At 36.8% G+C, this 26,598-nt stretch overlaps 2 protein-coding genes across 3 annotated transcripts; one reads left to right on the top strand and one right to left on the bottom strand.

Moving 5' to 3' along the window:
* Window positions 1-1,464: 1,464 nt before the first annotated feature.
* Window positions 1,465-14,513, bottom strand: LOC131429714 (leucine-rich repeat protein soc-2 homolog). 2 transcript variants are annotated; one of them, XM_058594030.1, is made up of 4 exons: window positions 14,354-14,513; window positions 10,991-12,038; window positions 3,708-5,071; window positions 1,465-3,638 (listed from the first exon to the last, which is right to left on the bottom strand). In XM_058594030.1, the coding sequence occupies exons 2-3, from the start codon at window positions 11,809-11,811 to the stop codon at window positions 4,201-4,203; spliced, it is 1,692 nt and encodes a 563-aa protein (XP_058450013.1). In that variant the 5' UTR covers window positions 11,812-12,038; window positions 14,354-14,513; the 3' UTR covers window positions 1,465-3,638; window positions 3,708-4,200. The 2 variants fall into 2 exon arrangements, with proteins under 2 accessions (XP_058450013.1, XP_058450022.1); XM_058594039.1 differs by lacking the exon at window positions 14,354-14,513 and adding an exon at window positions 12,590-12,716.
* A 2,619-nt stretch (window positions 14,514-17,132) lies between these two features.
* Window positions 17,133-24,802, top strand: LOC131429703 (adiponectin receptor protein). Its single transcript, XM_058594019.1, has 5 exons — window positions 17,133-17,638; window positions 22,660-23,390; window positions 23,451-23,638; window positions 23,704-23,897; window positions 23,970-24,802. The coding sequence occupies exons 2-5, from the start codon at window positions 22,660-22,662 to the stop codon at window positions 24,108-24,110; spliced, it is 1,254 nt and encodes a 417-aa protein (XP_058450002.1). The 5' UTR covers window positions 17,133-17,638; the 3' UTR covers window positions 24,111-24,802.
* Window positions 24,803-26,598: the final 1,796 nt, after the last annotated feature.

Here is a 26,598-nt window from a genome sequence, read left to right as displayed (position 1 = left end):
TGAAAAACCGGCTAGTAAAAATTGCCCAAGTGTCATATATCATTCGACATCGTGTGTGTGTGTGTCAAAGATGAGATGGCTGAACCGATTTTAACAAAAAATAAAAATTCAAATGAAAGGTCATTCGGTCCCATACGGAATTCCTGAATTTCATCCGTATCCGACTTCCGGTTCCGGAGTTATAAGGTAAAGTGTGTTCAATATTATCAGCTCAGCTCAGCTCAAAAGCTATCTTAGCCAAAGTTTCATTAAAATGTTGTTTCGCCGTTTCGTTTTTTTAGAGATTTTTTTATGAGTTCAAAAAAAACGTTTTAAGTAGGAACGCAGATCTGTTCGCTTCGCTCTTCGCCGATTACCGTAGAACGATCCTAATCGGTCTCGAAACACTACTAACACTAGTGCGACGAGAATTATCACTCGTTTTGATAATAGCAGATATCTTCGACGGTAGGATTGACCTGTCCCGTTTTGCTCAACGAAGTTAATGCTAATGTGCGATGTTCCAACTACGGTGCGAACGGTTCTGATATTGGTTTGCAGAGATCGATTAACCGTGTATCATCTGGGTATGATTTTAATGTGTCACTTTGACAAAACAATGCGCACCTACCACGCATCGTTGAGTTTATGGTAATAAGATTCATAGTTATATACACTCCAGACAAAGTGTGAATAACAAATTAAATAAGCAAATTCGCTCCAAACGCCGGATCTTTTTTTTTCAAATGGTGTCGTTTTTATGTAAGAAAACTGCCCGCATAGCGTTTTAGCTACCTGGTCAGCCATGGCCACCAGACGGCTACCAAAATTGATTCAGTGACGGTTGTCAAATCCAATTTGACAAAACAAAGTCGCCTGTATCTAAGTTAGCCGAGCGATTTCATCTTCTCACCTTCGCTGAAAATGTCAAAGATTTCAATGTTGAAAAATCCTGGTGGATACGGTTGTATCGTTTGAGTTGTATATCTGGCAGCGGTGAGGCAGTCGGTCACCAGAATGTCTGCCAGCCATATTATTCCAGTTGGCAGAGTTTAGTCAGCCATCTGGCAGCCATACGTATACGGGTGGAACAGACCCAGGGTATTTTCATCAAATAATCACTTTCCACGAAACTTTTAAAATAACGTTGAAACTAGGTTTGAAATCGGTGTAGACGTAGTTCTCCGGACCGTTTGTAGAAATTTTATTTCTATACAGTGTTGCCGTCAGATAGTTGTAGGTTTGCTCTAACTGTCATTCAATCAACGCATACTGTGATCTTTCCGAAGAATAATTCACGCGTTTTTTTTATAACGGCCAATAAGCCATCCATCAACATTCACTTTGAAGAGTAATTTCGAATGACTCGGCACTCGTTGAGAGTAAGTCATAAGAGTAAACGGCAGTATTTCGTTGATCCAGAGATAGTTTTTAATTCTAGGGAAAATTTCGAATAAAAACAAACAAACTGCTTTTTTTTCACAGTCATATAATTAGACTATACAGTACATACATTTTATTTTCTCGTTTTTTTTTCGTTTGTTGAATAGCATTTCTGTGATTATTAAACATTACTTCCAACGTCATTCTTCTGAATACTTAATTTGTGTGCGTATTATGTTTCTTTTTCTGTTTTTCCCACTTAAAATTATTTCCACTCATATATTGGCTCGTTTGAATAAATGTCTCTGATGAAAATAATCGAACAAATACGTACCTCTATTTGTAGCCTTGGTTAATGTGATGCTTCTTAGGAAGTAACTGAAATCTAAACTCGGTATCCATCCGGTCGATGGGTGGTGGCGGCCCTCTGTTGTCAGGCAAGCCGGACCATTCTTAACCGGACGAATGCACAACATGGCACTAGACTCCTATCTCGTTGTAAGTTTTGTATTCAGGATTCAAGAGCTACTACTACCTACTACATCATCTATCCGCTTCGCAGCCGTCCTGAAACTAAAGATGATTTTCACCAGTTCCTGCCTTCTCCAGATATAGTGTTTTGTTTTAAAGTTGATTATTTTTTAAGGTCAGTTTATGTCTCTACAGAGTTTGTGGGATCTTTTTGTTTTTTTCCCTCAATACTACAGCATGGGTTTCTGTTCTATATTTGCAGCGTCGTTTGGGTATATCTTGAAGCGATGCTTCCTTAAACACACATTTTTTTAATGTTTTTACGCACGATTCATTTTTTTCTTATTGAAACACCTGTTTTATTAACAGTTTTAATCCGTTTATACCAAGTTTGTGTACAATAATTTGTGAACTTTTATGCAAGGTCTTTTTTCTGTTATTGTAATACTTTTCGCACATTGTTTTCCCATTACTACAATTTTATTAGGCCATTTTCTTGTCGGAGCAGTTTGCTCATTTGCTCTTAGAATGAAAACAAAAGTCATTATATATTACCTCAATCTTACTATCGGTACCGTTTAAGCACATTTTCCAATTGTATCTGACTAGAAAGGTTAACAAAACTTTCGCTCTAATATTGAGTATATGTGTGTGTTTGTTTGTGTGTAGTGTGTCATGCACAGGTGTAAGCAGTTCTAATCACTACTACCCATCAATTATCTAGTTCTATTGCGGGAAATGAATAGAAAAAACCCTCTAACATTAAAAAACTTAATGATCTACCAATTATAATCACCTATTAGATTGAAAAAGCAACATCGCTCTAAATAACATCTATAAATTCGTTGCAGTTCGTTCCATGTCTAAATAACTTTTCACCGACCATTTTTCTCACTCTGTCGACAAGAGAGCGACTAAAACACAAAATAAATGCGCTTCGTATATTAAACTAGATCAAAACTTTGCGTTGTGGAAACGATAATTACACGTTTGAGCATCTCCTTAAAATATATTGTTTGTGATTATTTGTAATTTCTTCTTCATATTCAATCTAACACGGTGATTAACATTAACCACAGTAACATGTGTAGAACAGTATATAGTTTAGTGTTCGTCGTACGGAATTTGAAAAAAAAAATATTTTTAAAAAACGATTGTCCTTCAAAATCGATCGATTCGTCGTTTTAGCGGTAGTGTAAAAAAACGCACTTTTTAATTGCGATTAGAAAACAAAAGCAGTTGTAAAGTTTCGCACGCAAAAAAAACTGACCCTTTCGGGGACGTCTCTTCATTGTCTTCCTAATACATAGTTGTGTTAAATGTTGATGAATGCGTCAACAGAGAAGGTCTACCATCCAAAAATAAATGAGATCAAATTTCATTACACCCATCATCTGACAAAATTCAGCAAAATGTGTGAACGAAACATACAGGTTTTACCTTTCTTTTTGTTTTCATTTCAATGTTGAACAAAATAAGAGTCATGTTGTCGGTGTTGCTAACGTTTGTTCATGCTGTCTCTCTCTGGGTTGTACCTCGGCGGTGAACACTTTCATGCAAAAGGATGCAGGAAACTCGATACCTCTCTGCCCACCAATAACGTCACATTGGCGCTCTTGCTTGCTGGGTGGTCCAACATCAGTTGTTGTTATTGTTGTTTGTCTCGTTGACAGCTGGTATCTACGAGCATTGATGCTTTCGTCGAATTTTACCTAGCATTTAAATTGTCCAAACGTTTGCAATCGAATTATGCCAGCCAGAACACCGTGATATAATAGCACATCCAGTACTGCATTAGATCTGATCTGCGAATTATTTTGAATAGTGTTTTGTTACTGTTAATTCACATTCAGATGTGAAGAGAAATTATTTACCTTCAAGTAAAAAAAAAACTGATGGATTTCTGCGTTCAAACGGACCGTCCCAGCAATTCCGTTCATTTGGTACACCAAATTTCAAATGGGTTTGTTTACACACATCAACTATACAATTTTGTTTAAATAACGGATCCACTTGTTGTGTTTTAAACACGTCAATTTTTTGTTTACAAATATTAGTGTTTTGTCCTAAACCATGTTTTTTTCTTCTTTTCTTCTGCCTCCTTTTTTTTAGTAGCAATATTATTAAAGCTTTATTCAAATCACATTGATTTTATTTCATATTTCTATATTTTTCGTTAAAAAAAACAGAACTCGTTTGCTCGTGTCGTGCAATCGTATTCTCGTACACACAGACATCCCGAATAGAACAACTCTTTGATGGGGAGGGGGTGTGGTTGCAACAAAGAGAAGTTCCAGTGGGTGTTCTAATTCAAATCAATTCCTCTTACGCCATCAGGAGGGCATTCACCGTTGCCGTCGAAACAAATCACATCTGTCGATACGGCGAATGAAGTTTTAGGTATTGTATCACCAAACTCGGTCCTCCACTGACCACTTCCGGTGGCAAAGCGGAGAGAGGACAGTTTTCAATGCTCATGATTGCCAGATTCTGGCATAGAGCTAGCTCATAAGGAAGTTTTATTAGCGAGGCATTGTCATTTATGTAGAGCGACTCGAGGTTCTCCAGTGTACCGATTTCCTCCGGTAAATACTGAAGATTATTTTCACCAACGGAAAGATAGCTCAAATTGGTCAGGTGGCCAATAGTGCGAGGGAGGGAAGCCAGTTGGTTCGATTGAAGAATCAACTTTTGCAAATCATGCAGAAGACCGATTTCCGAGGGTAAAGATTCTAATCGATTCTCTTCCAGATCCAACACTCTAAGCTTCTTTAGGTTGCCGATCGTGTTGGGGATCCGTTTCAGTAAATTATTGGACAGAATGAGAATCTCCAAATTCTGCAGACAGTGTATATCGTCCGGGAGTTTAGTTAGCGAATTGGTACCGAAATTCAGTTCGACCATTTGTGTCCAGGTTCCAATATCGAGCGGTAGCGAGGTAAGTGCGTTCTCCTTCATATTGAGTTTGGTGAGTCCTTTGGCACGGGAAAAAATTCCATACTGTATTTTGTCGATTTGATTGTGCTCCATGTTAATACTGGTGACGTTCGTGAACTGAGCAGGTCCTCCGGACGGATAGCTGTGGAAAGCATTCCGGGATAGGGTGATAGAGGTCAGGTTGCTCAGGCTGGCAAGCAAACCATCGGGCAAATGGCTAATGCCGTTGCCTTCAACGTTGAATTCGTCCATGTGGGTGCAGTTTTTCAGCGAAACGGGAATCGATGTCAGCTGGTTGTATCTGTGAAGGATGAAAAAAAAAATAAACGGTCAAAATGTTGGTTTTATTTCTAATTATTACATTGTTTGTAGGCATGGAGGGAACATGCATTGGACTGGTTAAAGACTTCCAAGAAGAGACACTATACCCAACGTCAAAGTCTTGGCATTACATTCCTTTTTGTGAAATTTGGCCTCTCTGTTTCAACAAACTTCGCAGCCGATTAATAGCGTACATAATCATTACATGGCTAGAGATCTTACTGACACTAAGAATCATTCCAGGCCGGGGCTCAAACTGGTTTGTAAGACCAGCGCCCTATGCATTGAGCCGCCAATCTGGACACTATGCCCACTTATCAGGCTCGTTACGATGCTGACAATGTTCGGTAAGTTTGCACAATTATTTTTACACCTTTTTTATGAACACAATACTATCATTCTATAATTTTCATTTCTTGTTTCTACAAAATGGGCTCTGGTTAGCTGAATATCGCTTTTTTCGACTCTCGAATGAAAACAAATATTTGCTCAGTTATCAACAAGCATAACCTACAAATGGAAGTTTTGAGCCAACTTTTCGCTTTGTAATTTTAAACACACTTCACCCTGTAATTCCGGAACAGAAATTTGAATCGGGATAAAATTCGACGAATGATTTTGTACCTCTTCGGTTTAATCAACCAACCATACAATCTGCCCGATTATGTACACCCCGATTCTGTATTTCGTTCGAATCGGATTGTTTCGATCGAATACGAAATTCGGCATTCTGTAGCTCGATGGTAGTCTTTGGCCAATGGACCAAGTTACTGAGCACAGTTTCTCTTGCGCCGTTCACTCTTGCTATAAAAGTCACTTAAGCATTCCTCCAGGATCATCAGGTGTTGAATATGTGTTGGTTGCAATGATCAACCGACTATATTTTTTTCGTTTGTGTCTTTTACATTTCGCCTCGCAATCATTCACCCTTATTCTGAATGGTATTTCAAATCTGAAAGATCTAGTTCCTCTAGTCCAACAATGTGTTCATCATACACCACTCCTCACCAGTTTCTTGAAATAACTGAAGCAGTATCATACAACTTCCGCAAATCTGCAAAAATATCCGCTCTGATATTCGAAAAAATAAAACATGTGGCGATGAATAACTCATACAAACGTCCAAATGAACAATTATTTGAAGCTTATCAACAGAAAACACAGGATAATCTAAAGTCGTTTTCGCTTGATGTCAAACCTAACCCAGTTTCCACTCTAACTGCTGTCAAATCGTTTGTTTGATACCAGTTTCGAGCCTAGTTTCAACGTCATTGTACTAAAAACCGAGTCAGTTTCGAACCTGGTTTGCTCACACCTCAGGTTGCCAAGTACCCTGGGTCAGTAACAGTTTTCTCAAACGAAAACTACATAAAAACCAACCCAAAAACAAAACACTCAGCAAATTATGATAGTATTAGTCGTAAGCTAGGAGAAATAGATTGGTAAGAACTCCTTAGAAACGAAGGAAATGTCGATATTTTCTACACGCTGATCGATATTTTCAACACGCTGATGTATGACATAATAAATGAGGATGCCTCATTGAAGATAATTAGGCGACAAAATAATTCAAAGTATCCTGTTTGGTATAACGAGCATATTAGAAACCTAAGAAATCGAAAACAAAAAGCTCATAAAAAGTACAAAAGAGAAAATAATAGTGACAATTTATCGAATTACATACACATCTGTGACCAACTAAGTTTAGCAATTGATGAATGCAGTATCAAGTATTCAAGAGTATAACTCAAGAACTGAACAGGAAATAAAGTCTTGCCCAAAAAAATTCTCTAGTTATGTTAGAAAAAAATTGAAATCAGAAAACTTTCCGTCAAGAATTTATCTACAGGAATCTACAGGAAAACATTGGTAATAACTCACAAGAAATTTGTAATCTTTTCGCTACATTTTTTCAACATTCAATCTACACGAAGTTTTCTGAAGATGACCGCGATCGTGAATATTTTAATTTCTTTCCAGAGTTTACTGAAGATATTAATGTAAATCAAATCGAAGTGCTAGACATAATAGATGCCCTAAACAAATTGGATGTTTCTAAAAGTGCCGGACCTGATGGGATTCCACCCACATTTATGAAAAAATAGCATTAGATCTTGCAACCCCTTTGTGCTGGCTTTTTAATAATTCGCTTCAGTCTGGAATTTTTCCAGATACGTGGAAAAACTCTTTCCCTATACAAATTTTCAAAAATGGGAAAAAGCAGACATATGCAACTATCCCCAAGTAACAATTTTTGTTACGCTAGCTTGTTTGTGACTAGTTTGCAACCAGATATTTGAGTGATTGTTACTAACATCTAACCACTTGCATGACTCAAAAAGCGCAGTTTCTACTAGTTGTTAATTCAGCTAAAAATAAGTTGTCGTTACGTTGTAATGCCATACTAGAATAACTTATCTTTTCATAACTTGAAAATAACTTGTTTCCAAGTAAACTAGTTGAAACTTAGTCACCATCGACATTATAAACATTGAATGAATCCAGAATACTTTTCTATTTTCAATAAAAAAGCAGGAGAGTGCTTTAAATCACAAACTTGATACAAGGTACAAATTTCACAACGATTTTAAAACTGTCGAGCGGAATTCAATTTTACTTAACTGTTTTTCATGCGCCTTCAATCAGAATCTGTTTATAAAGATATGAAAAATAAACAACAAAATAACGCTATGTTCAGAATGCTCAAATTAGAGTGATTTCTTATCATTTTAAATTCATATATCATGAGAGTTATAATATTATCACAATCGATGCTCAATCCCTATATTATTTTCTTCGTATATATGACAGTGCATAGAACAAAAATGATTATTCTGCCTTTCACTATTTTCGGCAAAAAGTAGTTTGGAAAAAAGTAATCTCCTGGTTTTATTTACGTTTCATACACTTCTTGAGACTCCATATTGTATTCGCCATATTCAAGCCAACAAAGGTTGTTTTGTTTGCATTTTCGTTATCATAACGTTGGGAAAACCTACCGATAACTATATTTCATAATTTCATAATATCTAAGTTATTACTACATCAATTCACATAGTAACGATTTACATATACGCTTACGTATTTATAATGGTTTCGCAACCTTTTTTCAACTTGTAGCTAAAACTAAAACTGTGATTAAAGATATGTTAGAATCAAGTAACGATAACTTACTAATGATAGCTAGTTCAATGTTTATGTTATAAAGAAACACTGCCGTCACCTTGTTTTAACCATAACATAAAAAAACATGTTCGTGTTCTTGTTGCAACATAGTTGGGCTAAGTGGTATCAGAACTAGTTACGGGTTGCCAATATTGGAGTCTAATAAACTTATTTTCAACTAGTAGCTAGTAATAAAGTTGCGATTAAAGATATGTTTGGATTAAGTTACGATAGCTTATAATTTATTATTAATTCAATATGACAAAAAGATGTGGTGATTTGAAACCTAAATAACTATTTCGTAACTGGTTAGGTTATGAAGAAACATTGCTGTCACCTTGTTTTAGCCAGTATAACATAAAAAAACATATTCGTGCTCTTGTTGCAACATAGTTTGGACTTAGTCGCATCAGAACTAGTTGCGGATTGCTACTTGGGTCGGGGGATTGCCATTCTTTCTTGCATTCCGAAGCTCTTTGAAGCGATCGGCAATGACAAACTGTTTAGTCAAATTAAAAATAGAATTACTCACATGCAACATGGATTTTTCAAAGGACGTTCCACTACTACTAATTTACTTGAATTCGTCCACTATACCCTGATCGCTATGGACAAGGAAAATTACATTGAATCTCTTCATACAGATTTCAGCAAAGCATTCGATCGTGTTGACATACCGATGCTTATGTTCAAATTACAGAAATTGGGAATCTTGTCAGGTCTTTTTAAATGGTTGGAATCTTATCTAACAAATCGTCAACAAATTGTAAAATTTAAGGGTAAAAAGTCGAGCCCCATTCACGTCAGTTCCGGGGTCCCCCAGGGATCTCATTTAGGTCCTCTTTTATTTGTCTTGTTTGTTAACGACATTTCCTTTGTTAAAAAAAAATAAAAATTCTTATATACGCAGACGATATAAAACTATTTTTAGAAATAGAGGAAAGTCAGGATGCCAAGGTTTATCAAGAAGAAATTCTTTCTTTTTATACATGGTTTAACAAAAGTCTTCTTCAACTAAATGTGCAAAAATGTAGTAGAATAACATTCAGTAAAAAACGAAATACACCTGACTTGATACTTACTCTTGGAAGTCAAACAGTTAAAAAATGCGACAGAATTAATACTACACTCTAAAATGACTTTGGTTGACCATTATAATACAATCATAAACAGAGCCAATAACATGCTAGGATTCATAAAACGATTTTGTTACTGTTTTCACGATCCGTATACAATTAAAACATTATACATTGCCTATGTTCGGTCAGTACTAGAATACTGTAGCTTAGTTTGGTCACCTTACTTAATCACATGGGAAGATCGAATTGAATCAGTTCAAAAACAATTTTTGTTATTTGCACTTCGTAAAATTAGGTTGGATAAGACTTCTTCTTCCGTCCTGTAAAGCCCGCTGTATGCTGATCAGTATTCAAACATTAAAAGAATTTTCAATGGTCTCATTTGTAAATGACAGTGTCTCGAATCACATAGATTCCAGTCAACTCCTGTCCAAACTAAATTTTTACATACCACCTCGGCGTTTAAGAAATCGAAATATTTTTATTACAAACCACCAGCGAACAAACTATGCAAAAAATGGGCCAATAAATCAATTGATGGCTGTATACAACAAGCATTCAGAAGCTGTCGATTTCACTATGTCAAAAAAAAAAACAAACTAAAACAATATTTCAGTTCTATTCGGTGAGCTAATTATTATTATTTAATTCATACTAAATTATACATTATTTAGTGATCTATTTAGAATAGTTTACTAATTTAAGACGATTATTGTAATTATCCTTATGGTCTACTTTTGATTGACGACAAATAAATAAAAGTTACTGTTCAATTAGTTCTAGGTATTGTAAAAAAGCACTAGATTTAAGTGATTTTGATAACTGTAATCTGTTGATGCAAAAGAATAAGAGATTTTACAACTTAATGAGCTTTTTTTCTCCTAATAAAAAAAAATAAAATGTAAGAAAATCTACGCGTCGGGACGATGGGGTTCAAGAGTGCCTTTCTACGATCATTTGGAATGGATTCTGCTTGTTGTACATTCATGATACTTAACATCATCTGTTCATTAGAACGGATCTACAATGATACAATCAAAAATAAAAACAATAAAACTTCTAAATTCACATCCTAAAATAGATCCAAGACAATGGCATTTGCAAAAGTGAACAAATCAATATTGGGTTTTGTGATCATTGGTTTACTGCTAATGGATATGAATTTCAAGTGGTTCTTCCAGGTTAACGACAAACCCTTACTCATGCTTCCACAATTCACTCTAGTGCCAGGTGCCTGTCGATAAATCGTTTTTCTCAGGTTTTCTTGAAACGAAGACTACCTCGAATTTATTTTAATCATTTGACTGTCAATTCAGTCTCAACGAGTAAGCATGTCGTTTTGGTGAATATACGACTTTTCGAGAAATAACTTTATTTTTACTTTTGGCAACTTGATGTTGAACCACAGCGAGCTTTCAGCTGATAGTTCATTGAATTATAAACGAAAATTAACTGACAATAGAGCCTAATTGCTGTACCATCAATCGGCATCATCTAAAGTGATCTCAGAACAGCCTAAATTTACAATAACAGTTATTGGAACGAATCGTTTCCACACTGATACAGAATAGCGAATGTACGAAATTAACAACTCTTCTACCTCGAAAAGTCCTTATGCAGTTTACAATTGAGCTTACATTTTGAAATTTTCTTACCTTAGTCCTAGCCGCATCAAATTCGCTAGGTTGCCTATCGTTTCGGGAATGTCCAGCAGATCATTGTGCTGCAAATCCAACGCCGTTAGGTTCACACAATTGCCGATCGCTTCCGGCAGATGTTTCAGGTGATTATGGGAAAGGTCGAGAGTCGTCAGGTTAATCAAATATCCAATGGCCGCTGGCAGCTCGTGAATTTTGTTTTCCCGCAAACTGAGCATCGTCAAGTTGCTTAAATTCCTCAAGTTTTCTCCTACCACTTTGATACGGTTGAAGCGCAAATACAGGGTCGTCAACGTATGAAGCTTGTAGATTACATCGGGAATATCGGAAAGCTTATTGTGCCGTAAGTCCAGAACCTTCAGTTGTTTCAAATTCTGTAGAGTATCGGGCAGTGAAGTAAGAGAATTTTCATTTAGAGCTAAAGTTTTCAAACTAGATAAGCATCCAATTTCTGCTGGAAGGCAACTTATCTTGTTGCCATAGAGATAGAACTCCACCAGACTGGTGCAGTCTTTGACCGATGCCGGAATGACAGTGATGGAGGACTTGCTTAAATCGAGCCTTTGAATGTTCTCCTCCTTGCAGCGTTGAAATTCTTTGATTACATCCACATCGGCTTGGATGGCCTTTCCCTTCTTGGTCGTCGGTTTCGGTTTATTGGATTCGGGATGTTTCACCGTGACGACTTTCGGTCGTATTTCGACGGGCATTTCACTGCTGCTGTTGCTACCACCTGCCACCGAACCACTGCTACTGGCGCCCGTATAGCTGCTGGTATGACCGGAGTTGCTTGTTCCTGCGGAACTTCCCAAATTCATGCCTTGCACCGTGTGTGTGAGTTCTAGTGATTCAACCTGTTTTTAAACACGGCTGATTCTGAACTGATTGGATCTGTTATTTTTTTACAACAACCCACCCTACGTGATTCACTGCATAAAACTTCCAGTTATTTGTTCATATGTGGAACTATTCAGTAATCCATATTCGGGAGGAAATGATAATCGTAACTCTTATCAATTTCTGGTACGGCGGTAATTGATTCAACCTGCAGAAAATAAGAAAAAATGAACCTGATTACTTTCTCTTACTATGTAAATTGTTCCAAACGGGTGCGACATTGACCTTCAAATTGTATTCATTTTAGAAAAAAAAAATCTCGTTTTCTGTACTACTCTCAATGATCTATTCGAGACCGCTGTTGCAGCGGATAGCACCAGACACTTGTTCCGTTTCAAAGGTCTAAAATTCGAGCCAGGGAAAGGTTCAAAAACCTCTACAATATACAAAACATGACTCAGAGGATATCCGACTTTTCCTATCTTGGCATCGATCACCGGGGAAAGGCCTTCGTACTGCACTATACACCACCCAACATCATGGTCATTCGGGCGTACGATTCGAGTGTCTCCTGCGACTGTCAAAAAAAAACGGGAGAGGAAAATTTTGTTCCTCATCCTCTAGAAACACTTCCTCGCATACGTCATTTTGCATACCAGAAATAAAATTGTATGTCTAATCTTATTCACCCAAAAGCTTGCGTTTTGTGGCACCTTATATTCTTTTACAATCTACCACAGTAGGAAAAGCATATTGTACCTGATCTGGATCGATGAATCAATTTTGACACTGCAAACTGCCTTAAACTTGACACTGAAGAAAGAAAAATCACTTTTCTCTTGCACCCACCAACTTTGACTGCTGAAGCTGATGGTTGTAAATGAATGATACTCAGTAGCACAGCACTGATTCCTGCTCTCACTCTCACTCTCGCTCGCGTGCTCTCACGTTTACTGTGTGTTTTACTTACAGCTCAATAAATTTTCAATAAGACGCTCTCGTCCAGTCTAAATGTTTCGTGTTTTACGGTAACAGTCAAGGGCGGAACATTTCTAAGAAAATCAAACCTCTAAGTACCCACTTTCGGTGCGCTACACTACTTGTAGGAGAATGTAAATACTTTTAACAAAAATTGTCGATTTGTAATTTGATTTTTTTTTTACGAATTGCTAAACGGCAAAAGTACGAAATAAATATAAGCTTTCAAACACAATTCGGATATGCCACTCATGACCACCTATTTGTACGTTTCGTCTTCGACTCGTCAGTGCATCGACAGTTTATGTTGAACTGCTAACGCCGTCTAACGGCTCAACATAAACCGCTAAGCTGACGTAACGTTAATGCTATTTGCAAAGCACCGAAGTTTCATTTCTTAACTGTAAAGTGCCGGTGTTAGGTAATTGTAATGTGGCGTTCAATATAAACTGCTAATGCACTGATGGGTAGAAGACAAACGTAAAATCAAGAAATTTGAGTTAAATGCACAAACCAAAACTTTTGAATATCTATGCCACGTTTAAACGAAGATGAAATAAAGGGTTTTCAGAAAATAATGAAACTACGTTCATTTTAAAACGCCAAAATCTAGCTTGCTGACTGCCACAAATACAAACTGAGCAGACATGGCATTTATGCACTAGGTTTGATAAGTCTTGCTTATGCGAACAACCGAATCAAGTGAATGTGAGACTGTTTCAAAATGGTATTAGGTTTTGTATATTTGACGAACTGTAAAAGAATGCTGCATTACATTTTTTTTAATTTCTTTTTATAATAAAAATCTTAATCACATTATGAAATGTCCTAAATGTGAATGAGCGGTTCACCTCGTTTAGTTTCTATTTCAATTACTACGACACATTCCTGAATTTTCCCATATCAAATGAAGATCGAAAATTGTTTTAGTCATTATTGTATGTAAAGAGTTAGACTGCGGTTCCATGCACAGTTGTCTCGTATATATAAAGGAAATCTCATAGAATATGGGACAATTATGCGTAGAACGAGAGTAGAGGAAATGAACGTCGATAGTTCCGCAATTATGGAAAGAAAGTAAACAAAAAGAAACTATCCTTCACGCTACAGATCTTTGCTAATGATTGCATCGATCGAGCTGAAGAACCAAAGATGTTCTTTAGAGGATTTGAGATTTGCTACTTTCAACAATTGGCTTGCACGCCCTCGGTCGTTAGTTAACCATGAGCTGATACAGGCCCTTATCACAAGATACTATAAATTGTTTAGTTTTTTTTCGCTTTTGAAATGCGAAAACACTAAACGTACTATTTGTTTTGAAATTGATTAAAACATTCCCCGTGTGAGTGTAGAACCTTAGCTCCAAGAGCGTACTCTCATTTATTATAAACGTACCAATAGTAGGTACCTATATATTCTGCTAGTAGAAAAAAAAAACCTTTCAGAAAAAGCTGGTTGAAATTTTTGCTGCGTTTGTTTCGAAGTAGCAAACATATTCCAGCCAAGAAACACCCATCCAGTGATTAAATAGTAGATGAAACTCACCAAAGTGGAGTAGTTAATCACAGCTGGACTATTTCGCACTTGATTTTTGCACACACTTTACCACACAAACCATTTATATGCTGCCAGTTACTATAGTCAAAGAAAGAGCTACACTACGCGACCACACGCGATTACTTACGGAACTGGTCTGACTGATTTCATCTCAGCCTCAGTGATTCTTTGAGCTACAACCATTCTATCGCAAATGGTGCTCCGCTCTATTTTTGTTTATAGTAGAAAGAGAGAAATTAATGAGCAGTCAAAGAAACGCTTGTACTAAAATCTCTGATACACTGATAAAAACAGACTCATCAAACCAATCGGCAAGGTAATTTTTTTCGTATTTACCGAGAAAATCAAACGTTTTGAACATTCCTTGTTCCCGTAGTTCTCCGTTGATAAATTCATATTTCCGTAGATTTCGGTAGAAAAAAAAAGAGTTTCCGTAGATTTTGTCAACGGTTCCATAACATTGCTGCAACTGACGCTTAAAACAGTGAGAGAAGAGCTAAACTTGCGTATTAATCTGTTTCCACGCTGGATAGAAAATATTGACTTTTCGTTCAAAATTGCAATAAGCAGTAGTTGTAATGCGAGCACTGAATCATCATGGATATTTATTAAAAATGAAATTAGGTTTCTAAAATGCTGTTTTTGAAAAGTAGACGTAAATAATGTAGAGATTAAAGCATTTGAAACAGTTTTGAATGATTGACACTGAAATTCAGTGTATGGAAATCTTATATCGTTGGAACAATTCGCAGCATTAATAAATAAACTAAAAACGCTTTAAAAGAAATAAAATTTCATTTAATTTCACTATAATAAAAAATCTACTATTTTGCCACTAATGTCACGAAATAGTAACAGACACAGATACTAGTATTCCGGTGTACTGTTAGCAGCCTTTATCAGTGTATCAATTCTAAGTCTGTTAGTCAGTCAGATTATTTTTCTAATGTGGAAACGGTTTTTTTTAATTTAGGGGAGGTTCCTTATATTTTAGGGAAAACTTTTACATAAATTGTTAACAGAAATAATCAATATTTATATAAAATGATCGTTATCTTCAACGCGATTCGGAAAATTATTTATTTATTTGGGATGCGTCCACTCAGATTTTAAAATCTGATTGTATGTTTTTTACTTGATGGCTGGTGTCCCTGGAAATATTAGTAGCAATATCAATCTTCTTGTGAATTAAAATTTAAATGCAAGAAATCAATAAAAAAGTATTACTGTTTTGCGATATTTCTATTAATTATGTAAATTGTAAGCCTTTCCATATATTCAAAAGCTTTCAATAATTAAACATGATAAATTTCGACTCATGAGTTCCGCACATAAATATTTTTAACCCTGAACATAATTGAACAAACGCGTGAATCTTGAATACTTTTAACATGTTTACGTTACAAATCTCGTATTTCGGAACACCCGACTATATGCTCTGCCTCCGATTTCAATCGATTAGTACAGAAAGTTAAGTTTTGGTCCTGGGAGCAGGTATAGCGGTAAGTCGGTAAGTAGGTAAGTCTATGCTTTTCACGCAGCTCATCAGAGTTCGATTCCCAACCCTGCACATAGGATCAGAAAACTTTTCTGGCCCAACCAGTGAATCACCTCATAGTGTATATTCGAAACAAAAAAATATTATATTGCAAAATTCAGTATCGTTTTATCATCAAATTTTATATTTCTATTTTACATATAAAATTACACTAAAAATGAAAATTTTGATAAGTAAAAATTCTGATTGGATGGACGGAGTGGTTGTTCAGTAATCCACGTGCTTTTTTTCTGAAATTCGTTAAAGTAATATGCTGGTATCTCAGTAAAGTGCGTTTTTTGCATTTGGCATATCATGCTGAGCATCAGCAATTCCGTTTGTCGCGATTTCAAACAGTGAGTAAGATTTTACTGAAACTCGATAAGATACTTGTCATCTGTTGCTTTTCGCCATTGCTGCAAAACATAAATAAGATAAAGGAAAAAGATTTTTATATCTCGTTAATAAGTGAAATAAAAAATTATGTACTTTGAATATATACTTATAAATATCTGCTTATTTCCAGGTAGAGGCATTAAGGAGCACTAGAAACTAGAAAAGTCTTTAGCTTTGATGTATTCTTTTGGGGTTTGCTATCATTTCTGTACGCAAAATTTAAAGAAACATTAACAAAATACCTCCTTTCCCCAATCTTAGCTTAGCTGACAAGTTCGACAATAATTAATTGACAGTTAACTGCCGAGATTCTCAGTAATTAAAAATTTTGCCGAGACGATTACCGAGCACTCGACTGTGCAAATCTCGTTAGTTTGCCTCGAATTCTACAATAAAATTTTAGTATACATATTATATCAACATAAATATCCACAAACTCAATAATGCGGCATATTTAAAGCCTCAACTGATAAATATCTGCTCAATTCACTTTTTTGCTAGACGTGCAGAAGAGGGAATAGTCGAAGATGTCACACTATCAACGTACTATATTCAAGTAATCATTCTCTACTTGTTCTGAACGACAACGCGTTTGTAACGAAATTAGAAGCTAACTGAATTATGTTTAGTTATGAAATGTTATCTGTTAATGTAATAAATTCAGTGAAAAGCGATCCCCGGCGAAAGACCATAGTAAGGTTAAAACCGGGTATAAATAAACTTTAAATTAATAATAATAAGTGAAAAGCGAAAACTTTTTTTACTGTGTATGCACCAAATCTTGTACTAAAACCACCCCACTTTCGAATACTCGCCACTGGCATTGTACGTCAAAGCGTTAAATGTGTGTACAATTTTCTCGCCAATCGATTTTTCCCTGCTGACTGGCTCTGTTATTTTTTTCCTTTTCAGAATAGAATCCTTTGTCGATCGGACACGCATTTTGTTTTAATAAAGAAAACAGTTGTTAGAAGTGTTACAAACCCTGTCATCCGACCGTACAGTTGCAGCATTCGGTTAACGTGACGAGTGTTTCGTAATACTGTTTGGTGAAAATTAGAAGAGTAATATCACGTTCCCGAATCACGTAACGCGTTAATACTTGATTAGATATTGGGTAGTGTGGTTCCACTAGTGGGGAATCAATTGAGTTACTTTCGGTCAGATCGGTGTTCTTCCGTTTAGATTGACCGTTCGGAATTGTGCGGTGGAGTGAAGATGAATTCCTAGAAGCGTACACTGTTTCAACTATTTGTGATACGGACGGTTTCAAATTACAAGATTTACAATATTCATAGTGACTGCTGGTAGGAACGGACTAATTGCTAAAGCGTAGTAAGGTAATTAATCATACGACAGCTTCGCTTTTACTATTACATATCGAAGATAAACATGCACTTTTTCAATTTCAATATCTATTTGTGGTGAAAGTTTCTGACTAATGCATAACTGTATTGGAGTTTCAGAAACCAATTGTTTTCGCACAACTGGAATCCCGTTATACTCTTGAAAACGTAATCGTACCCTTGATCGTAAATATGCAGGTGAATTTTGGTGATACTTTATTCAAATCTCTATTTGGTATTTAATATTAGACGCATACTTCCTACGTAAAACCTCAAACACAAATAGTACTAGCTCGAATGTTGATGACTATTGTGTAATGAAAAATGTATCTAAATTATGAACCAACATAGTCATTGATGCAGCAAATTGTTTATGGGCGCCGATGTTCTTCGTTGACGTAAATTAATAATAGAGCACATACCTACTGTGCAACCACCATTGAAATCGATGGGCTCCGGATTAGCATTCGCTAGTCTCCTAGTGAAATCACGTGGCCTATGCAGGTTTTGATAAGTCCTGCACGCTGTCAGAATAAGTCTGACGCACAACCCAGAGAGGGCGAAAAGTGAGGCGAGGCAATAATCTATACGGCCAAGTAACAGACACAGCGATAGAGCGAAGTAGTAATGCATTTGGAAGCAACATGTTTCAATAGGTTAACGGGTTATCGTAGTGTTTGGGAATCGAAGAAAATACACGGAAAACAGATAACGTTGCAATGCTTCATAGAAACCGGCCCGAAATTATTGCAGGGCATCGAAGTGAGGTAATTTCAAGTTCAATCATGAGCCAACTAGCCTTACTGTGCCCACAGTGAGCACCGATTTGAACTTGTTCGTAATGACTGATCTAGAGCTGTAATTAAAATTTCAAACCAGTGTTGGTTGGTTACATCGAGAACAGAACACTTTGCACATCTCATTTTTGTTGACTTGTTGACGACGATGGTGTGATGAAATTAGAAACCTATCGCTAAAGTAAGTTGTTTATTTAACCCGGTTTTAACCTAGTGGTCATTCGTTGGAGATTTATTGATAGCATTAACACTTTGGCCAATCTAGACAACTGGAAACAGGCACGCGATTAGTTTGTTAGCATGCAATAATAATGCAAACAGAAAACGATTAAACCCGACTATCAAAACAGTCGTCGCGCTGTTCGATGCGAGTTTCTATCAAGATTCCTGAAAATATATCGAAGCATCCCGGGGAGAATTTTCTAGCCATATTGAAAATCGTACGAAGTATTCACAGCCCGTAAAAGTTACACGCTGAAAAGCAACTCCACAAATTTCTTGTTTATTCTAAATGGTTCGGGCAAATGAGCTGTGAACAATTTTACGTGAGGTGATTATTTTGTGGAGGAGTCGTACTCTAGTGTTAACGATTTGCCGGAGTATTACAGTAACCCGATTTTCGATGACAATTTTGACGCTTTTAAAATTTAAGCTTTAAGACATCTTAACATCTTATCTATCAGCCTAGTGCTGTGATGTTTTTTGCTGCATCTAGTAAACGTCTTCATGGAGCTCGTTTCGTAGTGGCTATTCGTCAACCACTCAAGACTCCAATACTTCGTAAGTCGCCCTCTTCTTGACTTACGGACGTCGTCGGATTTAATAACCATTTTCTCAAGACTAATGACAAGCTCAGCCCATCACTGTCATTTTATTTAGGTATAATCAACAGACACTGTATGGTCCTAATATTAAATATTCCACCATAAATTGTTCACAGCACCTCTCTTATGGAAATGTTGAAGGCGTGTTGATCCTCTGGCAACATAGTCCTTCAGGTCTCGTGATCATATAAAAGAACCAAAGGGTTTCCCTTAGTCCAAAGTGCGCACGATTTATTTCTAGAATACGCTTCTCTATTTCGGTCGATCGTCACCAGTAAACTCGCAAACAAGAGTTCGTCAAACATTTCGATTATCGTCTAGTGCAGGGGTTCCCAAACTATTTTGGGTCATGGACCCCTTTACTAAAATTAACTTAGGCCTTAGACCCCCATCAACAAATTTCATTGAAAATTAAATTTCTTGCTTTTTTAATATTGGTGTAAAATACTCACCAATTTCTGCGGATGGTCAAATAAACACAACTTTTTAGCATAAATATTTCAAATAATAACTTATATCAAACAATAATGGGTCGTTTTGTAGACCTCGTCGACCCCCATAGTCAGTTTTCGTTTACGTCGACCTCCGCAAAAAGGATATCGACCACTTTGGGAACCCTTGGTCTAGTGTCTCTTCATTGGAGCCACTTCGTCTTATGTATGTCTATCATCTACACATTCGCCCTTATTCTGAATAACGTCGTATCGTTTCATCGCTCGTATTTCATTTGTATTCCCCATAACGCTAGCAAAATCAAAGGTAGCTATGATTCGATCGAACCACATTCGATCGAAAAATCAATACGTCGTTATTCAGAATAAGGGCGATTGATAGCCAATCCGATCCGCCTAGTTTCGAATTCAGTCCGATGTATGTTTCCATAATCTTCTCGAAATTATGTTCCACGCCTAAAAACATGATGTATTAGTTTTTCTTCGTTGAAGTGATAATTTTACAGAATATTCAATTTTCTTATTCATTTGATATTAATTAATCGTTGTCATACAATTTTGCGTTATTTTTTTTATAAATTTTCCCCTCAAGAGGTATCACACTCGGCAAAGTTATCCGCTCTCTCATTGCCTGGAATGAAGTAATAATAAATTATTCAATAATTCGGTCAGATATTTTCGTATCTTGTCCAGGAAAAACGGTTCCAATCCTGTTTGAGCGAATAGCTTCGATTGTGCTCAGACTATCTGAGGTATTTTTACACGCGGATTTCCGAAGTTACGCAGATTATCGAAGTTTTTTAAGGCCAATTTTCAAAGTTAGCCTTCTTTCTTGTTTTGTCTTAGAAATGCTTAGATAACACCAGATCTCGACGTTTCATGCATTTCTAAGACATTTGGCATAAAAAAACTCGATTTCGGATATCTCAAAAGTCGACTTTTGCAACAAAAAGAATGCGTTTCTGAGACATTCGGCGTAAAAAAATCTTCAATTTAGCTTTTTTTCTGCGTGGATTTCCGAAGTTACGGTCTCAAATTCTCCCAAAGTCGATTACTACACAATTTTTGTTTCAAGATTACACCAGATCTGGACATTTCATGCATTTCTAAGATATTTGGTATAAAATTATTTTTTTCTTCAGTACGTATCCTTTTGTAAAAAGAGATCTCAGTGTAATAACATGGATGCTTTTTTTTAAATTCTATGTCAGTAAGATTCTAAACTTATTCATCGAACCTCCGTTTGAAATGTCACTTAGAAATTATTGTTCACTTACTTGTTCCAATTTAGCACTTTCTAGCAGAACTTGCAGTGAAAAACAGTAGATTATCAGAAGTGAAAAGCCAGAACAATCCAAAACTGTTTTTCAATGCAAAATTTTACACATGAGCAGATAAATTTATCAGATTTGAAGCAATAGAACGATGGTTTGTATTTATATTGATTATGAAATGAACCATTTTACTGCTACATCATTCAACTAATAATGTTTGAACAGTGCGTGTTTTTCTACCGTATATAATGCCATATATGAGGTAATCAAAATATAATAAATAAAACTTTTTAAATAAGTTTATATCCGATGAACAACGTGTAATTGCATATAACAAACTAAAATATAATTGTAGAATTATATCAATATGATTAAAATACGAGTCAACAATTCGATTTCAATTTACTTGAAGACTGGAGCGCTGCAACAAACGAATGATCTTATTCTGTGGGAAACTTATGTCGTTTTCGTTTTTAAATTGCACTACACCGGTGTAGCGAAAGCTGCACCTAAACCGTTCGTTTTTACCAATTGCACTACACCAGTACTACACTTTTTCTGCACAGATAGGTACCACTGGTGTAACACTCATCAAAAGTTTGGTGTAGCTCTGTGCAATGGAATCGTTTATTGTAGTCAATGGTTACTGTTTATGTTTTCGTCATTTTTGTTCGTTTATTCATGCCTCAGTGTAGCACTGCACCGGTGTAGTGCAAATTAAAAACGAAAACGCCATTAGAAAACCATTTGTAAATTGAATTAGCATTTTGTAAAACAAAACAATTCTTATTCATATAGTGCTTTCTGATCGCCAAAAAACAACGAAAACGGTTATATGAAATTCTTTGAATTTCCATGAAAAACTTGGAAATCTTCCCTAAAAATCTGTCTGAATGTAATCCTTATAGCCTCAATATTAACATGTCATCGCATTGTTTTTAGAGATAATTGTGAAAAATCACAAAAATACACATTTTTAGAGCTATTTTTGATAACACTCGGAAAATTCTTCGAATCCCTTCAGAAAAATATTTTTTTTGGAAGACTGTACGTTTTTTGTTTTGACAAATTTTTCAAATTTTCGATCGATATTTCCGTAAAATCACGCGGGCGTAGAGTACTTAGAAAATGGCCTTAACTTGATTGTTACCAATAATGAAATAATCTTGAGTCTCACAAACGATTGCTGGGATGAATACGCACTGGTTGCCAACGGTCAGTGAATTGTGTTGTCAAGATGGGAAAACAAATGTATCCCAAACTTGTTGATTTTAGTCATAGTTGCTATGCTCTTTTGTGTACCAACCCATTATTTTGTGAGACTTTTTTTCAAACGCTCCAATAATGCGTAGAGACTTTTCTTTTTTTTAATCGAATAGTAGGTCATGACAATCCCTAAGCCGCTTTGGAACACTGCGATACTACTTTTATTGTTAAGCATTTCCATTCAAATGAAATGTGAATTTGTTAGATGCTTCATAGTTTCGTGTAAGTAAATTGCGAAATATTTTACTGCAGTTTCATGGCCTCCGTTCATTCCTTCGAACACAGCCACTTTCTACTACGCAAATTCTACCGAACGACTACAAAACAAATCAATTAGTGATGTGAAATAAGTTTAAATTATCAACAACAACAACCGCACTAACAATGCTTCCACCTTTACAGATGTCGTCACGATACGAGCTGGATGTGCCACTACCGTGCACCACTTTGGACACGTTGGCTTGTCCCACCAGGCGTCCGATATCGGATGACGATATTCTCAATCCGGTAGATTTCACGCTTCGTAAGCGACGAGTTTGGACACCGGAGGAGGAGGATTCGCTTGCTTCCGAGGACATCGATCTGCTGGACGACGATGACGAACTGGAGGAAGAGGAGGATGACGGCGTGGGCTGTCCGCTTCCGTCCACACCAGAAGACACCCAGCTGTTGGAGGCGGAAATGACGGAAGTCCTGAAGGCGGGCGTTCTCTCCGACGAAATTGACCTGGGAGCACTGGCTCACAATGCGGCCGAGCAAGCCGAAGAATTTGTGCGCAAAGTGTGGGAAGCTTCGTGGAAGGTGTGCCATTTTAAACATCTTCCGTCCTGGCTACAGGATAATGATTTTCTGCACAAAGGCCACCGGCCACCATTGCCATCGTTCAGTGCTTGCTTCAAATCGATCTTCCGCATTCACACCGAAACTGGTAATATCTGGACACATCTGTTAGGCTGCGTAATGTTTATCGGCGTTGCGATGTACTTCTTGACACGTCCCTCGTTCGAGATGCAACTGCAAGAGAAGTTGATTTTTATGGCATTCTTCGTCGGCGCGATTGTGTGTCTAGGATTTTCGTTTGCCTTCCATACGCTGTGCTGTCACTCGGAGATGGTTGGCAAATTGTTTTCCAAGTAAGTAACTTTGTTTTAAAACAGCCTTCACGATATTGACGTGTGCTGCTTCACGATCAGGTTGGACTACTGCGGTATTGCTCTGCTAATCATGGGATCATTCGTACCTTGGCTCTACTACGGTTTCTACTGTCATTACAAGCACAAACTGATCTACCTAACGGTGGTGATTGTTCTCGGTATGACTTCGATTATCACATCGTTATGGGACAAATTCTCTCAGCCGAATCTAAGACCGCTGCGGGCAGGTAAGTAGAATGATTCAATGGTCATCGCCCCATTTACACTGATGTGGTGAATTTCTCTCTGATAGGTGTTTTTATGAGCTTCGGATTATCCGGAATAATTCCTGCTATTCACTACGTCCTGATGGAAGGTTGGTTCAGTAAAATATCGCAAGCTAGTCTTGGATGGCTGATTTTGATGGGATTGTTATATATTTTGGGTGCAATGTTCTATGCCCTGCGAGTACCCGAACGATGGTTCCCGGGAAAATGTGACATTTGGGTAAGTTGCATCATATTTGTTTTCTCACGCTTTGCAGCATAATTGATGGTGTTGACTTCACTTAACCGACAGTTCCAATCGCATCAAATTTTCCACGTCCTGGTACTTGTGGCCGCCTTCGTGCACTACCACGGCATCAGCGAGATGGCCATGTACCGAGTGACCGTAGGCGAGTGCGACATTCCTCACCAGCATCCGGCGATTGGATTTTGAGATACCCGCCGTTCGGAATAGTGAGGCTTTAGTCACGAACTGTTGATTTTGTTCCCCATACCCTTGCTCCAGCTCATGTTTGTTTTCATAGACGCAAAACTTATTAATAATATATATGAATATTTAGATAAAAGAAGAGCAATTTTCTCGTTTCATATATTTTGTTTGTAATTTCTTCTATACTCTTTCCGTGGTTGACTGGAAAAGAGCACATTCATCGAGGTTCAAGAAAATGTGGAGTTTCAAACAGTTGTTCTAAGCATATTCAAATATTTATGTAAAAAATGAAGGATCACTGAGAAAACAGTATTCTTTTGGCAAGAGAATTAGTTGTTGTTTGTGATCCTACGTCACTGCATATAATACTTTGAAAAAAAAGCTATTAAAAATATCCAGCCGAAAATCAGTATGAAAGTCTCCTGTAAGAACACATTAGTATTTGTCATTATAGTGGAATCACTTTTCAACATGAAACAAATCACATATAGGAGTAAACAAAACTTACAAAATTGTGTATGGATATAATTTACATTAAGATAAGATAAAATAATCTACTGAATATTACAAGCAAAGGAAACACACAAAAAATGAAAACAAAGGTAAAAATATATAATTTAATAAGAATATCTGATGGTTCGCCGGGCAGAACAAAAACGATACAAAAATAAACTACTTTGAAGTGTTTGAGCTAACACACGTGTTTGATTCTAAAAATTATCCGAAAGCTCACGTTTCTCTTCTTTCAATTACGGAGGTTTCAAATTCCTAGTCATTGAATGAATCAATAAAAATCGATGGTGATCGTCTTAGTTATTTCATTTATTTGTTCAATAAATTGGTATGGATCAATATCACAGAGGCTGAAAAGTATCGGTTTATCAAAGCTTACCTTCACAGGAGAATACATTGAGAAGCTTTTATAAAACAATTGTTGTAATACGGTAAAGTTTAGTGGCGTACCGAGGAAATTTGGCACCCGGGGCAAAATAAGATTTGCCACCACCATCGTTGGTTTAGTGAGCAAAAAAACGGAACTCCATCTCCGAAAACTGACGAGCAGAAAAAAGGTCCCCATGATTTGATTGCCGCCGCCCTAAAAACGTTGCGTCCGGGGCCAGTGCCAGTGCAGAGTCATGGCTTGGAATTTTTGTATGAAAGTTCATTGCACATCAAAGAATCTGCGTGACAAGTGCAAGCTTTCGACATTACAACTGATAGAGTAGTTACAATTTAATATGATAATTTATGCATTTAAATGCGATCGATACATGCGAATTCAAAAAGGTAGTAATTATTAGTATGATTATATAATCGCAAATTGCAAAAAAGAAGCGTAGCATGATTCAATCTAGGTAGGCATGATAATATGATTTTTTTTTTTTGCAAAAAGCACATATTTTGTTTCTATTTCTTCGTGTTTCGCCTTTGGCTCATCAGTGCTTAGAGCAAATTCAGCAGCTGCGAGATTCATATGGGTGGTCTATAATTTAAATGAAACTGAAACAAACGTATCCCCAGCAAGCCGTTCTAGTTTTATTTATTCGACCAGTTCTTCTGTCAAATTTAAAACTGGTCTACGATGCCGTTCTATTTTTTTGTATATTTGAAACACGAGTAAAACACTGCTGGGGCTGCCAGTTTTTCTTGTTATAAAATCCAGATTTAAATTTTGTAACTGACATAAATTATGCATCTAGAACTAAAACACTCCTGAATATGCCCTTAAAGCAGTTCAAGTTTTACTGCCATCTCGCGCCTAGCAGTTCAGAATAAGTCGTTAAGTTATTCATTCGAACAGTTCTACTGTTAAATTCATAACTGGTATACGTTGCTGTTCTATTTTTTCTATATTTTAAGCACGAGTAAAACGCTGCTGGGGCTGCCAGTTTCTTTTGTTATAATTTCTAAATTTAAACTGACATAAATTATGCATCTAGAACTAGAACACTCCTGAACATGCCCTAACCAAACGCAAAGTTTGCACTATTTATGCAACCCTTAAATAATATTGCACAGACGCAATATTATTGCTGACGTCTCAGGTGTAAACGAGTGACGGCTTATTACTGGCCGTTGCAGAATGTGAACATTCAGGGGTTTTGTTGATTTGTGTAAAAAGCGCGTTTCGCGGTTTAAATAGAACTGCTAGAAGCGAGATGGCACACTGATGAGTCGAAACACGAAGAAATAGACAATACAAAAACCGACTTTTGATCCGAGGCCCGGAGGGCCGAATGTCATATACCATTCGACTCAGCTTGACGAACTGATCAAGTGTGTGTGTGTGTGTGTGTGTGTGTGTGTGTGTGTGTGTGTGTGTGTGTGTGTGTGTGTGTGTGTGTGTGTGTGTGTGTGTGTGTGTGTGTGTGTGTGTGTGTGTGTGTGTGTGTGTGTGTGTGTGTGTGTATGTGTGTGTGTGTGTGTGTGTGTGTGTGTGTGTGTGTGTGTGTGTGTGAATTTAGATTCAAATTAAAGGTCTCATGTTGGA

The sequence above is a fragment of the Malaya genurostris genome, chromosome 1 (assembly GCF_030247185.1).
Source record: "Malaya genurostris strain Urasoe2022 chromosome 1, Malgen_1.1, whole genome shotgun sequence".
NCBI lineage: Eukaryota > Metazoa > Arthropoda > Insecta > Diptera > Culicidae > Malaya > Malaya genurostris.
The sequence above is the reverse complement of the archived record's forward strand: the minus strand, read 5'-3'. Positions and strand labels throughout refer to the sequence as shown.

Bases quoted from the DNA above. Each gene is read 5' to 3' on its own strand.
- LOC131429714 (XM_058594030.1), bottom strand. From the start codon at position 11,811: ATGAATTTGGGAAGTTCCGCAGGAACAAGCAACTCCGGTCATACCAGC. The intron at 5,072-10,990 runs GTAAGAAAATTT...CATCCTTCACAG, and splicing joins TTGATGCGGCTAGGACTAAG to ATACAACCAGCTGACATCGA.
- LOC131429703 (XM_058594019.1), top strand. From the start codon at position 22,660: ATGTCGTCACGATACGAGCTGGATGTGCCACTACCGTGCACCACTTTG. The intron at 23,639-23,703 runs GTAAGTAGAATG...TCTCTCTGATAG, and splicing joins TCTAAGACCGCTGCGGGCAG to GTGTTTTTATGAGCTTCGGA. The intron at 23,898-23,969 runs GTAAGTTGCATC...CTTAACCGACAG, and splicing joins CGGGAAAATGTGACATTTGG to TTCCAATCGCATCAAATTTT.